A 17,922-nucleotide genomic window follows, 5' to 3' on the forward strand; every position below is an offset into this window, starting at 1 on the left:
ATAAAAAAAAAAAGCAAAAATTTTTTAGGGAAAAAATCAATTTCAAAAGTTAGTCGCTAATAAATTGGTTGCAAATCAAAATAAAAAAAAATTATATAGAATTTTTTGGAGGAAAAAATTGATTGCTATTTGTAATAGATTTTAATTAGTTTCAAAAATAGGTTACTGTTAGCAATCGATTCATAAATTGCTTGTAAATAAAATAAAAAAATAAAAACAAAAATTGGGTGGAAATTTTTAGAAAAAAAAATCAGTTATTTAATTAGAGGAAAAATTTTAGCAATCATTTTATAATTTGTTGTAATGTCAAGAAATCAATTATAAATAATAACCGATTTTAGCAATCAATCGCAATCGATTATTAATTTTAGAGCCAATTAAAATAATTTTTTAATTTAACAATTAATTCCCTAAATTAGTAGCTATTAGTAACCTGTAACACCCCAAAAATTTTAAATTTTAGTATTTTATGAGTGATATTGATATTTTAATTTTATTTAAATTTTAAGAAATTATTTGAGATTTTTCAGATTTTAAAAATCGGGTTCGATTTTCTGAAAATATATTTGGAGTCTACGAATTTTTTGAGTTTTCTGAAATTTTTTCGGAATTTTTGGACCTCGTTTTCGGTCCCAAGGCAGAGTAAAAATTCAAAATTTTGTATTATGAATCGAACCGAATGAATCGAATCGGACCGGATCGGATCGGTCGAATCAGACCGGCCTTCTTCTTCCTTTTTCTTCCTCTCCCGCGCGCGTTTCTCCTCCTCTCTTCCTCTCCCATTTTCTCTCTCCTCCCTCCTCCCCTTGCCACGCCGCCGCCTCCCCAGCCACCCCAGCTCGCCGGCGCCCCGCCCTACCCCTTCCCCACGGCAGGCCAAAGCCCCAGGCGGCCGGAAAATGCGAGCGAACGCCTCCTTGTGCGTGCGTGATTTTTCGTCTTCCCTGTCGAAATCCGGTCGATTTGGCCATCAATCGAACCGGGTCTTGTATCTAAATCCATCTACTCGTCGAGAGCTTTCCATAGACACCAAGAACACCGAAATCCATAGAGCGGTTTGTCCAATTTTTATCCGGGAAATTTTAGCCCATTTTGATTTTTGGGCTAAATTTCTCGCAAACCGTGAACCCCACGAGAAAACCGAGAGTACCAGAGCGCTCCACTCGTCGAGAGCTTCGCGGCGATATAAATTTCAAATTTTTCCGACACCGTTTTTCGGTAGGTCCCACAGAACTTCGCAGTGTTTTTCCGAGCGTTTAATGAGCTTAGAAAATTCCGTAAAATTTATGTACTAACTCCTGTGTTGTGGGCTTCATGTAGGTATCTTCAATTCGAGGAAATTCGGCGATTGTCCGATGCGTGAATTTACGCTAGACAGATTGACTATCGGAAAAAGTCTCCGAATTGAATCGAGGTTTTGGCTACCCCACCATTGTCAGACATCCCGAGCGCGTCCTTGGAGTCGGAATCCGCAAAGGTAAACCCGAACCTTACTTTTTTGTAATTTTCTAGTGCTTAAATAGGATTAAAAATCCATAAAATATTCGTGGTAGTTCAGAAAATTATGATTCTTTTTGCAATAGCCTAGTAATGTTGCTAAGGACTGCGGGGCAAAGTTTTAGAGTTTTTAGAGCTTGTTTGGGCAATTTTTACAAAAATGATCAATTATAAGGACTAAATTGAAATTTTACATATTGTGATGGATGATTGATTTGATGGGCCCAGGAGGGGCTGTGTGATGTGATTGAGTTGTGAATATATGAATTGTGAATATAGAAGTGTGTTTTGAGCCCTTTTGCAGGTTGGGTAGGTCCTAGGTATAGGGAAGACTCTGCTGGATTTTTGGCACGACTTAGGACGTATTTGGTCTTTTCTTGATTTGTATTGAGTCAATTGTATTAAATAATTGTAATGTAATTGTCAGGTGAGCCAGCCTTCTTCCTCCGCCCAGCCGCCACAGTGATTGCTGTCAAGTTTGTGAGTAAAATATTAATTTTAATTGTAATTTCGATATTATTATATGTTCAAGCATGCCCATGCATCACTTATATGCATATATCTATGTAGTTAAACTCTAGGCACAATTTATGTTGCATTCATAACTGTTAAAGTGCCATGGATGTTGTTGTGGTAATTTGGAGCAGTGTGTGTGCGTTGGCGTGCGTGTGATGTGGTGTGGACTATGGATAGGACGAGTAGACACGGCTTGAGATCTTCGCTGGGACCCGGTCCTTCGGGGATAGTCACGGCTTGAGTTCTTCGCTGGGACCCCCATTTGGTTTATTAAGCGAAAGTCCGGCTTGAGTTCTTCGCTGGCACCAGGTTGGATTTAAGAGAGCTGTATAGAGGATCAACTCTCATAAATTATGATTGATATTACTGGGTGTGTGAGTGCTCCAAATTACCTTTTTGCTGCTATGATGTGAAATCGTTGCTGTTGTTGCATTTCACTCTACAAGGTGCATTAGTTTTAAATAGTTATAGAGATTATGGTTAAAATTGGTATTTTACTCTCTGAGTCGAACGCTCACTCCTGTTCAATATTTTTCCAGGCCACAGGAGGATATTTTTGAGGTTAACATGCTTTTCTCCCTCGCAGGTCATCTATTTATGTTTGTGTAATTTTATAAACTTCTAGAATTTCTGCATGTGTTAGAAATATTCATGTGAATTGGGTCTGTAATATAAATTGCTATTTTGGACCTGTAAACTTATTATTCTATGCATGTTGATGGACTGAATGAGGGAGCAGAGCTCCCATTTATTTTATGTTGTTATGAGTATGTGGAGGGTGAGCTGAGCTCCCCAATTGATATATATTGTGTTTACCGGTCGGGTGAGTCAAAAACTCTCCGTTGAAATGTCCATTTTATGGCCGGACTCTGTCCGATTGAATTCTTGAAATTGGGCCCAAATAGGCCTTAGAGTTGGGTTAATGAATAGTTAGGCTTATTACGGGCCTCGGGGGCTTTAGGCTAGCCCAGGTCCTAGTGCCGGTCCGACCCATAGGTTGGGTCCTGATATAACCGATTTTAATATCAATTACCATTAGTAACAGATTTTAGCAACTGATTTCTTAATCAGTTGTTAATAGCAACTGATTTTAAAATTTTAAGATTTTTCTAATATCGACTAATAACTGATTTAGCAACTTATTATATATTGGTTGCTAATAGCAATCGATTTTAACAATCATTTATAAAATAGTTATTAATAACAACTAATTTAGTAATCAATTCTTGAATCGTTGCTAAATTTTTAAAAATTAACTATTTTATTAAAAAAATTATAAATCAATTATAAAATTAGTTGTTAATAGTAACCGATAGAAATCAGTTACAATAATTAATTACAAAATTGATTTTTTTTTTTTAGTGATGGCCATGAAAACAAGCTACCGACCCCAATGCAGAAAATGGATTAGTCTTGATTTGAAGCTCTAATTAAATTATTTTCTAATTAATATCTCCATTCTCTCTCTATATATATAAAAGAATGAATGATTAAAAAATTTTATGATTCACATATAATAATAGATATAAAAATTAAAATTTTTAATATTTAAAATAAAAGATTTTCAAAATGAATAATTTATTTTTTATTTAGATTCTTTGGTCATTAACCATTATGAATTAACATTGAATACAAGATAAATTATAAGATATCAGTTTAGTATCAGATTAAGTCAGTTGCAAAATTAATTGTAAACATTAATCAAATCGGTTGTTAAATTAATTAAATTTAAAAAAATAAATTTTTTAATAAATTATTCTATGTTATTTATAACAACCGAAATATAATCAATTACAAAAAATTATGCCTTTAATTTTGTAATTTTACAATAATTAAGTTAGTTGCTAATTTAAAAAAAATTATAAAAAAATTAAATTTTCAAATAAAAAATTCAAATAAATAAAATTTTCAAAAAATTACTAAAATAATAAATTATTAATGAAAAATTAGTATTAAAAAATTAATATAAAAATATTATAAAAAAATCACTAATAATAACTATTATAAAAAGATTAACAAAAAATTTAAATATAAAATGATATTTATAAGATAAATTACTAAAAAAAATTACCATATATATATATATATATGTGCTACAACAAAAAAATTACCAAAGATTAATACTACAAATAATTTACTAAAAAATATATTTATACAAAAATTTTTATTTTATGTCAAATAAAATAAATTAAATAAAAAGATGAGAAAAAAAAAAAGATGATAAAAAAAAAGATGATAAAAATAGGTGAGAAAAAAAAAGGATGATAAAAAAGAAAATATATGTGAAAGAAAAAGATGAAAAAAAATAAATGAGGAAAAAAATGATAAAGAAAATAGATGTGAAAGGAAAAAATGATAAAGAAATATGTTAGAAATGAAAAGGAGATAAATAAAATATATGAGAATAAAAAAAATAATAAAGAAAATGAAAGAAAAGAGAAGAAAAAAAAAGAGTAGTGAAGAAAGAAAATGAGCAGTAGTTTATATAAGTGAATTAGTAATCAATTTTAGCAATTAATTATCGGTTGCTAATTTAAAAAAAAAATTGGACATAAATTTTTTGAGGAAAAATTTTACGATCAATTCATAAATCATTTGCAAATCAAATCAATTTCAATCAGTTGTAAATCAAAATATAAAAAAAAAACGTAAAAACTTTTTGGGGGAAAAATCAATTTCAAAAAACGGTTGCTAACAAATTGGTTGCAAATCAAAATTAAAAAAAAATATATATATATAGAATTTTTTGAAGGAAAAACTTAGATGGTTATTTGCAATCGATTTTAATCAGTTTCAAGAATAGATTGCTGCTAGCAATCGATCCATTAATTGATTGCAAATAAAAAAAAATTGGGATAGAATTTTTAGGAAAAAAATCAGTTATTTAATTTGGGGAAAAATTTTAGCAACCGTTTTACAATTGCTTATAAAAATTGGTTGCTAACAACAATTGCTAAGAAATTAGTTACAAATAATAACTGATTTTAGCAATCGATTGCTAACTTTAGAGCCAATTAAAATAATTCTTTAATTTAACAATTAATTCCCTAAATTAGTTGCTGTTGGCAACCGATTTTAATATCAATTGCCATTAGCAATAAATTTTAGTCATTGATTTCTTAATCAGTTATTAATAGCAATTGATTTTAAAATCGTTATCGTATATTTAAAGTTTTTCGAATATTGACTAGTAATTGATTTAGCAACTTATTATATATCAGTTACTAATAAAAATCTATTTTAACAATCAATTATAAAATAGTTATTAATAACAAGTAATTTAACAATCGATTGTTGAATCGGTTACTAAATTTTTAAAAATTAACTATTTTACTAAAAACATAATTATAAACCAATTATAAAATTAATTATTAATAGTAACTGATTGAAATTAGTTACCATAATTAATTACAAAATTGATTTTTTTTTTTAGTGATGGCCATGAAAACAAGCTACCAACCCCAATACAGAAAATGGATTAATCTTGATTTGAAACTCTAATTAAATTATTTTCTAACTAATATCTCTATTAAATTTAAACTCGCATTGACAATTTAAAGAGGGTATACTTATTTTTTCCATTCTCTAATATATATATATATATATATATATATATATATAAAAGAATGAATGATTAAAAAATTTTATGATTAACATATAATGATAGTTATAAATATTAAAATTTTTAATATTTAAGATAAAAAATTTTCAAAATGAATAATTTATTTTTTATTTAGATTTTTTTGTCATTAACCATTATGTAAGATGTAAAGTTTAGTACCTTCTCACTTTCTCTTCTTTTTTTCATTGTTAAATTCAAATATAATTTCCTTTTTCTTACCGTATAGAATAAAAATAGAAGTCTTTGGAGTAAATAAGAACAAGTACAATATTTTAAAAAATTCCATAATATAAAAATATCAATTTTAGGATTTTTTTTTTTACTTAAATTGGGTCTACTATAATATAATTAAAGATATAGAATGTTTAGTGAGATTTACTTTGTGTCTTTATTTCATGGTAGATTAGATTCACTAAAAATTTCTCATTAAATAATGGGTAAGAATTTCCCACAATTTTAGTAGCAAAAGTGGTAAAAGGATTGCCACCTGAAATTATATAAAGAATTAAGCAACATGTTATCATGTCTGGGCTGCTAATTTTTTCAATTGTTTTCATTTGCAGTTGATCTTGACCCATTGGGCAAGAGCAGCAATATCCCTGGATTTGATATATTGAAAATACTTCAAAAGTCCAAGTAGAAAAGATACACAGCCTTTATTGTCAATAAAAATACAATACCAGAGCTTACTGCAGGAATAGGGGAAAAAAATGGATAGTACAAAAAGAAGCAACAGAAGAACAGAGTATATTTTTGTTTTGAGCTGCTGGCAGAAGGAAACGATGTCGGGTTTGTATGCAACAAGGGATGCTGCTTGCTAGGTTACATTTGGTTGCATAAGCTGATAACATTGGATGTAGTTTCAATACCAGCGGCTGCAAGTTCAACAACCTCTGAAACTCCTTCATTTTTGTACTGAGGGAAAAAAATTGATATAATAGAGAGCTTGTTTAGCTAATTCCAAGAAAATATATATATATATATATATATATATATATATATTCAATCTCAAATCAATGGTATTTACCCGATCCTTATTCTGCTGCCTCTTGGCTTGTAGCAGTGTACAATTATCAAGAAACACAGCATCCTTGTGATGATTCACATTTTTATCTCGATAACAAGCACAGCACAGATCATAGGTATTAGCAGGACCATTAAAGCATTGAACGCATGTAAAGTAAACACCATCGAGAAAGACTTTGCACCCGTCGCAAGAGAAAACTCTTTCGCTCGAGCATATGTAGTGCACAGTGACAAATTCATCGAAATCCAAGGTGCCATTACCATCCTTGTCTAGCTTTCTGAAAAAGTCAGGAGAAGAAATTGTTTTAAAGCCCTTCTGCTTCAGGTATTGCGCATATTCGTCGAAACTAATTTTCCCATCTCGGTTTACATCATTGCTTTGAAAAGATCGGTTGCCAATCGTTTCTCTTTGTCTGACAAGTTTGCATAGTAAGCTTTAGCCGTCTCTGATATCTCCTCCATGTCTGTGTGGATCTATATGTATGGATGTGGCAGCCTGTTCTTAAAAGAGAAAGCGTTGATGCTACTGAATAAGGAATTAATTTTCTGAAAACAATGTGCTTTGAAGCTTATCTTAATTATCTAATGAAAAATGTCATGATCAAAGACGGCTTAGCGTGCAAGCTTGGATAGACAAATGCATCCACAGAATTAAATTGTCGTTTCCAGTGTCTGATTCCATCGTCTTTAATGAAGGGTGAATTGCTTGAGCCTAGCATACGAAAATTTCCTTGATCCTACCTCCTTCAGAAAATGAAAAACAATTGTAGCCTGGCTATAGCTATAAAAATTGAATATATATATATATATATATATATATATATATATATATATATATATAGGTAGACCTCACAAAATTATAACTGTTAAGTAATTTTTTTAATAATTCAATAACTATAATTTCTATGCTTGCCATTTCATATAATATGCGTATATAAAATCACCCATTTACAATAAAATTTCTCTTATGTTTCTTTCACACGCACAGCTCTTACCAACACTGTTTACAGTGGATATAAGGGACAGCAGTCCAACTAATTTCCACCATAAGTTTAAGTGAATGGTCTACAATTTTCTTCAACTTCTGGCTGGATATTTCTTCTTGATTCCTAATGATTCTCCTGCCTCAATTTGAATAAATTTCCAACTTAAAACCTTTAAATAAAAATTTCAATTAATGCATGATATGTAAAAGTTGAATCTGGTCTGCACATAGAATTGTCTCCATATTTTATAGTGAGAAATCTTGTTGTAAATCACATAGGGAAAGTTGAATCCGAGGAATTGATATATTCAATTTAGGTCTAGGCAAGAATTTCTAACTGGATTAATGGTTTTGTGGGCAGCATACATATCAAAGTCTCAAAATAGGTAAAACTTTGGGTCTCTCTTAAGTGGTTCTTGGATGTGACAATCTGGGGATTCTAGTGAGGATTTGCGGATATAATTCAGCTGATTGTTTACCACGTTTGGCAAAGGAGTATCCTCTGGGCACTCCCTTTTTGTTGGTTCTTCCAAACGGTTTGTTGCTTCATGATATAGTAGAAATTCTTGAAACTTTTGTCTAAATTTGCTCTATTATGGGCTAAAAACATAAATATATATGAAACTCATATATTTAACAGGTGAGTTCCATCATGTACATTATACGTTTTTTATCTATAATAAATTAGATTTAAATACCTTTATTTTCTATGTTTTAATATTCTCTTCCATTCTTATAATAATAATAATAATAATAATAATAATAATAATAATAATAATAATAATAATAATAATCACATTTTCATTTTATAAGGAAAGGGAAAAAGAAAAACTGGTTGGAACGTTTTTAATAAAAGATTTAAGGGAGGATTTGAAAAAGAAAAATACAAAGAAAACAATATGTTTATATTGGTTTAAACGTTATTTTTTAAAGTAATATCATGAACTTTTTGTTTTGAAGTTTTTTATATCAAAGACATGTATGTGTGATTAAAAAATTTTATGATTCATATATAACAATAGATTTAAAAACTAAAATTTTTAATATTTAAAAATAAAAATGATTTTCAAAATGGATAATTTATTTTTTATTTAGATTCTTCTGTAATTAACCATTATGTAAGATGTAAAGTTTAATATTTTTCTTTTTCTTTTTATTTTCATTGTAAATTCAAATATAATTTCTTTTTTCTTTTCTTATAGAATAAAAATGAGAAGTTTTTTTTAAAAAAATAATTATGTGAGTAAATAAGAACAAGAACAATATTCAAAAAATTTCCGTAATATAAAAATATAAAATTATCAATTTTACTATTAAAAGGATTGCCACCTTAAATATTATCAAGAAAAGAATTAAGCAACATGCTATCATGTCTGGGCTGCTAATTTTTTCAATTGGTTTTCTTTTGCAATTGATCGTTGACCTATTGGGCAAGAGCAGCAATATTTGATATATTGAAAATACTTCAAAGTCCACATAGAAAAGATACACAGCCTTTATTCTCAATAAAATTATAATACCTGAGCATACTGCAGAAGTAGGGGAAAAAATAATAGGTACAAAAAGAAGAATCTCAGAGAAATTATTCTATGAAACTATTATGTATAACGGATTAATTTTAATGGAACTCATTTGAGACCTACCATAATCGGTGATTATAATAAAATTTTTATACACATAACAATTATATTTTGAAATTTCTCATGATGAGAGATTTTTTTGTTCTGAGCTGCTGGCAGAAGGAAAAGGTTTGTATATGCAAGGCTGTTGCCTGCTGGGTTACATTTGGCTGCATAAGCTGACAACGTTGGATGTAGTTTCAATACCAGCGGTTGCAAGTTTAAAAGCCTCTGAAGCACCTTCATTTTTGTCCTGAGGGAAAAAAAATGATACAATAGAGAGCTTGTTTAGCTAATTACAAGAAGGTCATATACATTCAATCTCAAACTAAGGTTATTTACCTGATCCTTATTTTGCTGCCTCTTAGCTTGTAGCAAAGTATAATTATCAAGAAACAAAGCATCCTTGTGATGATTCACATCTTTATCTCGATAACAAGCACAACAAAGATCATAGGTATTACCAGGACCATTGAAGCATTGAACACAAGTAAAGTACACTCCATCAAGAAAGACTCTGCACTCATCGCAAAAGTAAACTCTTTTGCTCGAGCATATGTAGTGCACAGTGATAAATTCATCGAAATCCAAGGCGCCATTACCGTCCTTGTCTAGCTTTCTAAAGAAGTCAGGAGAAGAAAGTATTTTAAAGCCCTTCTGCTTAAGGTATTGCGCATATTCGTTGAAACTAATTTTCCCATCTCCGTTTGCATCAATTGCTTGGAAAGTATCGGTTGTCAATCGCTTCTGTTTGCCTGACAAGTTTGCATAGTAAGCCTTAGCCGTCTCTGATATCTCCTCCATGTCTGTGCGGATCTATATGTATGGGTGTGGCGGTCTCTTCTTAAAATAAAAAGCGTTGGTGCTATATATATATATATTTCCTTCACCATCTCTTGACCTTTTCCAAATTGATGTTTACTAAGTAATACTGAATAAGGAATTTATTTTCTGAAAACAATATAATTTGAAGTTTCCTTGTATTTTCTTCTACATAAATAATCGCTAGGAATCATGTTAATTATCTTATGAAAAATGTCATATTCAAAGATGGCTTAGCATACGAGCTTGGTTGGACAAATGCATCCAAGGAATTAAATTGTCTTTTCCCGTGTGTGATTCCATTGACTTTCATGAAGGGTGAATTGCTTGAGCCTAGCATACGAAAATTTCCATGATCCAACCTCCGCAGAAAATGAAAAAGAATTGTAGCCCTGCTATAGCTGTATATGCTCTTAATTAACTTTTTCCCAATGGATTGAGAGTTTTGAGTCTATTTATTATACTAGGTTAGAAAGTCATAAAGTTTTCTCTTTCTAGTCATCTCTAGAGAGAATTTTCTTTGGCTTTTGGTTTTCATCTAGGAGCCAGTCTTCTTTCATGCAATTTCTGCAGCTTCCTCTGCCCCTAGCGGACAGGGGGGCTTTCTGCTGGCCGATTTATGGGTTTAACACTCTCTCCTCAGTGGGTCGAGAATGCATATAGTTTTATTTTGCTTGGGTTGCAGGTTTGAGAAAATATGAGAGGGTGGTTCTTGTAACCTGTTATGTCTTCTTGTGATGCAAAGGCTATGTCTTTGTGCATGGGGCGTTTCGGTCTACGGCTAGGCGCAGGGCAACTTGCGGGACGGTATCGACGCCTCTGGTTGCGTCCAGTCCTTTTATGGCCGAGAGCGTCTTGAGCTTTGCTCCGCCTAACCATTTGAGCTTATGAGTTTCTAGCTTTGGATGTGCAGCGGAGAGATGGTAATTTCGAGCAAAGGTTCCTTCGACTATCGACTATTTGTTTAGTTGGACCTCCTGCATATGTCCCTTGTGCAGCAAAAGTTTAGTTGGACCTCCTGCCTATGTCCCTTCAGCCGGGTTCCTACATTATTTCCACCTAAACCTAGAATTTATTAAGTTTTGGTCTTGGTCCCTTCCATTGGGTTTTAGGTGGATTGATTAGTTTTATCTTGACATGGGCCAAGTGACTTTTCTGTAATGCTTAGGTCTTGGAACCCATTTGTAATACTTTCTTCTATTCCTGTTTGGCATTTGGAAGATTTAAATTATTTTAGTTTAATAAAAATATTATTTTTTATATTAGAAATATTATTATTTTAATATTTTTTAATTAAAATTTATTAAATTTAATTTTAAAATATTTTTTAATATTTTCTAATTTATATATTTAAAAAAATAATTTTTTTAATGATAATTTTAATAATAATCCTAAGTTATAACAAGAGTAACAATAACAACAATAAAAACAAAGGTTATTCTTGTCTTCTGCATTCATGGCTTTGAATAAATTGGTCTCAAATCGCTTATCTCACTTGAAACCTTATTAGCCGCTGTATAGGCTTCATTTAGGCCCAAAATCACTTTCGAACCAAGCTTCAAATCGCATCCAATGGGACCAAGATGGGCCTACTTCTCCTATTTAGTGTGTATAGGGTAATTATTGTCTTGTTCCATCCACCGAATTGGAAGTCAGACCACGTAGACATTCCTTCTATTCATTTATATGCTAATCAATCAAATAAAATTACATGTTTAGATTTGGAGATAATGTTGACTAAATTATATATTAATTTAATTTTTATTTAAATTTATATAAATAATTAAATTATTTTATATATTAAAATAATATATTAATATTATAATTCAATCATTTATATTTATATTTTAATTTCTTTTATCCGGGAGTTAGATTCCCAACAATATGAATACCCATATAATTAATATAAGTTTATTTGTTACTCTTATCAAAACTACTAACTCACTAATTAAAAAGCATTCAAATAATCTCTAATGGTGCTCAACATATTTATATAATTTCTTTTTTTAAATTCAATCATTCGTAAATTAAAATGTTATTATTATATTTTTAATAAACAGATCTAATCTTATATTTTATATATTAAATTTATATAGACCGAATTCAGAAAAGAGAAATCCCATATACATAAGCACGAAAAACTATGCTACATTAATTGCTACAGCGTCCCTGTGGAATTGGTATTAATGATTGAAGTTTCTCTGTATGCACCCACTGGCCACTGCCATTGCCCATCTCCTCTCATTAATGTTATCTTCTTTTTTTTTTTTTTTTTTAATGTATTTTAGGCTTGAGCGCTAACCCCCTCCATGCTCTCGTGTCTTGTCTTCTTTATATATCTTATCTACTCTTCACGGCATCATACATCTGTTTGTCTCCAGAGCAAGGTCCTCCATGGCACAAAGTCCTCGCCTTCTCGACCTTCCATGGAAGGTCAACCTTTCCATATCCACCCTCAGCTTCGCCGTTGATATCACTCGTCGTTCCAATGGCACTGTCAACCGCTTTCTCATGAGCCTCTTTGATTTCAAAACCTCTCCATCCAAGAAACCAGTCAATGGTGTCAAATCCACCGATATCACAATTGACAAGGCTCGCAATCTCTGGTTCCGCCTCTACACTCCCACCACCACCACAGGAGGTGCTTCCCGTAATGATGTTAGCATGCCGGTTATTTTCTTCTTCCACGGTGGTGGCTTTGCTTACATGTCACCAGACTCGAAGCCCTATGATGACTTCTGCTACCGGCTTGCGTGCGAGCTCTCTGCAATTATCATCTCCGTCAACTACCGCCTCGCTCCAGAACATCGCTGTCCAGCACAATACGAAGACGGTTTTGATGCTCTAAAATTCATTGACAACGAACAAATTGAGGGATTTTCAAACTGTGTCAATCTTAAACACTGTTTTCTTGCTGGAGACAGTGCAGGAGGCAATTTAGTGCATCACGTTACGCTAAAAGCTAGTGAACGTGAATTTCGCAACATAAAACTTATTGGAAACATTTTGATCCAGCCATTTTTTGGCGGCGAAGAAAGAACAGAATCTGAGACGAGGCTTAGCGGTCAAGTTCCATTCTTTACTATAGAGCGTGCAGACTGGATGTGGAGGGCGTTCTTGCCGGAGGGGTCAGACCGTGACCATCCGGCAGCGAATGTTTTTGGGTTTAATTCGGTAGATCTTTCGGGAAGGGAGTTTCCGGCAACTATTGTTTTTATTGGAGGGCTTGACCCATTGCAAGACTGGCAAAGGAGGTACTACGAAGGGCTGAAGAAATCTGGGAAGAAAGCATATCTGGTTGAGTATCCGAATACATTCCATTCATTTTATGCTTACCCAGATCTGCCTGAGTTTTCTTTGTTCATCAAGGAAGTGATGGAGTTTGTGCAGAAGCAATCAGCAGCAACAAATAAATGATTGTATTTGGATCCTACCTTCTGGTTTCTTAGTTTATTTGCATAAGCATATGAGTTGTTAACAATTTCTGAGACGGAAGCATAATCCAAATTAAATCTATTTAAGAAGGAAATAAAATCATGCTATTTTTTTCTTATATTTTACGCAAACTCTCAGCTAAATAGATACTATTTCCATAGGATAAATCGCTTCAGAATAATTAAATATTTACCTCACAAGGCTAAATATATTAATTTTGTTTGTTTATAAATAGGTTGATAATACTTAATTATAACCAACCGTAACAAAGATATTCCTCCACTTTACAGCTATTTTCAGTTAAATTCGGAAGATAATTACCAACTAATTGAACCAAAGATAGCATGTGTTTTAACTATAAAAGACCAACACCAAACAATTGTTTCATACATTTAGCGATGGCCTCTTGCAAGTTCATAATCTTAACTATCTTCATTGTCTTGTCAATTTCAAACATGGACGTCAGCTCGGCGGGTCGTGGCCTCGTGGAGTTGCCATCGTTACTGGCGGCAGCCCCTGCCCCAGCCCCTGCTCCTCAATTTCCTGCTAATCTGGACTTGCCAAAGCATACATTGCCCACACAGCCAACATACACAACACTACCACTCCTCAATTAAATTTCATCACCAATGCCATTTCAACTGTGCCAGTAGTTTCTCACATTACGTATTTCTTTCTTCTTTCAACAATTTAAAGGGTGAAATTATTTATTGTACTTTGGATACACTGTAACAAATAAAAGTCATTCCTGTTGTTATATATATGTCCTTTGTTTATACATGGATTGAGCCTAAGAGAGAGTTATTATACTTATGAATGAAGAATCTAAGTATTTTTCCTCTGTTATCATGAAAATGTTTCATTTTAATTTCAAAGAATTATTATTAGAATAATTAATTATAGATAGTAATTTGGAGAGGAGATAGACAGGCAAATCATTGAGTACATCCAGTGTATTAAAAAATAGTACATCATATACTCACGTAAAAACAGTTACACAATAAAATAAAAAGATGGGACACACTATTTATATCAGTGAAGGTGCACATACACCAGATGCACTTAATAATTTACCGAAGGAAAAAGTACAAATATTTACTCTTTTAATTTTCTTAATAATTTAATATAAAATAAAAAAAATACATATTCTTATTTTTTAAATATTAAGATTATAAAGAGTAACTATTTTTTTAATAGTTTTTATTATTATTATTATTAAATGTGAAATTTGTATTCTTATTATAAATGATACAACTGATCAACATTATTAAATGTTTCAGATCTTTTATATTATTTTTTTATAAGTTATAATTTTATTTTTACAAAAATATAATATATTGACTATTATTTTCATTTTTATACCTTATTTTTAATTAGTAAAATATTTTATATTTTTTATAAAAAAAAAATAAACTTTGCACAATAAAATATAATTAAGTTTGCTTAACTTAAAAGTGTCAAATATTTTTAAAAAATTAAATATTATGATAAATAAAATGAAGTTTAATAATTTAGATAAATAAAATGATTCAATCATATTTTCATATATAAAAATATATATTATATTTAATTTTTTAATGTAATTATAATAAAATTTATTTGTTTTAACATATTGTTATAATAGGAAATTAATCTTGAAATTAAGAGTCATTACATATTTATATGATAATTTTTAACTTATTATAATGATTGTGGGGCTAAATATGAAATTGCTCTTTTAGCCCCACAATCATTATAATAAGTTAAAAATTATCATATTGATAAAAATTTATTCTGAGCATAGACCTGTAAAATATAAAATAAATAGGTTAGAAGTTCACCGGGTATGAACCTAGAGTGGATCTTCGGACGCTCAAGATAAAATTAATACGAGATAATAGTGTATTGGATTAATTAAAAAGAAAGAACATATGATACGATGATTTAATATATTTATATAGAATATAGATAATAGTTAGTTATGATAAATTAATTATGTAATTATATATACATTATTAACTAGTATAATTATAAAATTATATTTTTATTTACAAAGCATAATTATATATATTGTTGTATTTGATAATGGTACCAAAATTGTTTATCTATAATCAATATCTTTAATTAAACAAATCTCATAATTTAACCATTAAATATAATTAGATTAATGAGCTATTCAAAAACTCAAATCAATGAGTTAATTTTATATATTTTAAGGAGATAATATATATATATATATATATAAAAGGAAATTAAGTTTAAAATTTTTGGAGGCCATGCGCTCTCTTGCTCCTCTTTATCTCTCCCCCTGGAATCGAATTTCACAATTTAATTTGCCAATTAGTTGCATGTTTTAAAAATTAGGGAGGGCCTGATCAGCTGGTGGTTTCAGCTCCATTTTATATCGAGATCGACTATCTCGTTATAAAAATTATAATTTAGCTCAAAATTATAGATAATTAATTAATTTTAATTTCAAATTATTAATCGAAACAGAATTATAGTACTAAAAAATGGCTAAAAAATTTTCTAAACGAAGGCTAAGAGTAGATTGTCAAAATCTCTAAAAATTAATATATTGATTTTGATTGTTTATAAATAGTTTGATATGTTTAGGAATAATTAATTACAACCAATCGTAACAGTATTTACTTTTTCTAAATAATGATAGGCGAGGAAGATGAATTAACTGAACCACAGTTCATATATAGCATACGTTTAAGCTATAAAAGCAGTTCAACACCAAATCGTTGCTTCATCATTGAATCTGGAAAAGTCTTTCTTCTTCACATCTACTAAAGAAAGCACATAATCTTGCAAACCCAAATCTTTGATCAACCTAAGTCATTCATTGATGGCCTCTTGCAAGTGCTCTGATAGGTCCCAATCAAAGCTATAAGAAACCAGAAAATATTCTGCTTATGGTGAGAATAAACCAATGAGTTTTTTGTTTGATGGAAAAAATTGCCTGCTCTTATTGATGACTGAAAGGTTTAAATACAACTAGAAAATAACAACTTCTTCCTATAACTCAGATCACGAAACTGAGAAATAGGATAACACTCCTACAATAAAGCAAATAACTGGCCAGTAGGATGACACTCCTACAACAATGCAAATAAAGGAAACATGATCATAACTGGTCCTACTTTTAAGCAAGCATTCTAGTGACCAACGCAACCATTTGGACCAAATCTTGGAGTGGCCTTTGTCAATCGAAATACTTTGGATTCTTCACTGGGGCCCGTTGCGATCGTCGTGGCCCATCAATACCCTTCCCTTTGACACTAACCTTGTCCTCAAGGTTGATTTTGACAAATGTGTCCTGGATGTCTTTAGCGTTTTCCCACGTGGCTTCCTCTGCTGGTAAGTTTTTCCACTTAATTAAACTCTGCTCCACAAACTTAGATCCCCTCTTGATCCAACGTGTATCTAGCACGGTTTCTGGTTCCATAATAACTTCTCCATCATCGTCTACTGGTGGTAATTCAGTGCTAGCAGTAACAGTGTCGCCCAATTTCTTTTTTAAAAGTGAAATGTGGAAAACAGGGTGAACACGTGACCCGGGAGGCAACTTCAATTTGTAGGCCACCGGACCAATTCTTTCTTCGATTTGATATGGCCCATAGAATCTGTTGGCAAGCTTCGGGTTTGCTCTCTTGAAGACAGAATGTTGACGGTAAGGATGAAGTTTGAGGAACACAAAATCACCAACCTTGAACTCAACGTCACGTCTCTTAGAATCTGCCCGCTGCTTCATACGGTTGTTAGCTGCATGTAAATTGATTTTGAGCTGACGCAGCACTGCATCACGAGAAGCCAAACTTTGATCAACCTCATTAAGTGGAGTATGGCCCTCCTGATATAAGGGAAGCACTGGTGGAGGCCGTCCATATAACGCTTGGAAGGGAGTCATGCCTGTTGATGCATGGTAAGTTGTATTATACCAGAATTCGGCCCAAGGAAGAAAAGAGTACCACTTTCGAGGTTGTTGAGATGCGAAGCATCGAAGATACTGTTCCAGACAACGGTTGACAACTTCGGTTTGGCCGTCCATTTGTGGGTGGTACGCAGAGCTCATGTTCAGCTGAGTGCCTGACAATTTGAAGAATTCCTGCCAGAAACGGCTTATGAAAATAGGGTCCCGATCACTAATGATAGTTCTCGGCATGCCATGCAGCTTTACAACGCTTTCAACAAATCTTTCGGCGACCACTTTTGCTGTATATGGATGTGAAAGTGCCAAGAAATGGGCTGACTTACTTAGCCGATCAACTACTACCAGAATTGCATTCTTACCATGCGAAAAGGGCAAGCCTTCAATGAAATCAAGAGTAATGTCATCCCACACTTGACATGGAAGTGGAAGGGGTTGGAGAAGCCCAGCTGGAGATAATGTATCACTCTTTGCACGTTGGCAA

At 31.7% G+C, this 17,922-nt stretch overlaps 3 protein-coding genes across 3 annotated transcripts; 1 reads left to right on the forward strand and 2 right to left on the reverse strand.

Moving 5' to 3' along the window:
* Positions 1-6,266: 6,266 nt before the first annotated feature.
* On the reverse strand, positions 6,267-7,462 carry LOC110641070 (uncharacterized). Its single transcript, XM_021792665.2, is given in 3 exon segments — positions 6,267-6,550; positions 6,663-7,036; positions 7,039-7,462. Coding segments are annotated over 3 exon segments (552 nt in total). The 5' UTR covers positions 7,124-7,462; the 3' UTR covers positions 6,267-6,457.
* Positions 7,463-9,373: 1,911 nt separating this feature from the next.
* Positions 9,374-10,202, reverse strand: LOC110641052 (uncharacterized). The gene has a single exon (XM_021792647.2). It carries the CDS (start codon positions 10,067-10,069, stop codon positions 9,554-9,556), a length of 516 nt encoding a protein of 171 aa, XP_021648339.1. The 5' UTR covers positions 10,070-10,202; the 3' UTR covers positions 9,374-9,553.
* A 2,252-nt stretch (positions 10,203-12,454) lies between these two features.
* On the forward strand, positions 12,455-13,621 carry LOC110641055 (probable carboxylesterase 18). The gene has a single exon (XM_021792650.2). The coding sequence runs from the start codon at positions 12,482-12,484 to the stop codon at positions 13,502-13,504; it is 1,023 nt and encodes a 340-aa protein (XP_021648342.2). The 5' UTR covers positions 12,455-12,481; the 3' UTR covers positions 13,505-13,621.
* Positions 13,622-17,922: the final 4,301 nt, after the last annotated feature.

The sequence above is a fragment of the Hevea brasiliensis genome, chromosome 15 (assembly GCF_030052815.1).
Source record: "Hevea brasiliensis isolate MT/VB/25A 57/8 chromosome 15, ASM3005281v1, whole genome shotgun sequence".
Taxonomy (NCBI): domain Eukaryota; kingdom Viridiplantae; phylum Streptophyta; class Magnoliopsida; order Malpighiales; family Euphorbiaceae; genus Hevea; species Hevea brasiliensis.

Excerpts from the sequence above, each read along its gene's own strand:
- LOC110641052 (XM_021792647.2), bottom strand. The coding sequence starts at position 10,069 with ATGGAGGAGATATCAGAGACGGCTAAGGCTTACTATGCAAACTTGTCA.
- LOC110641055 (XM_021792650.2), top strand. The coding sequence starts at position 12,482 with ATGGCACAAAGTCCTCGCCTTCTCGACCTTCCATGGAAGGTCAACCTT.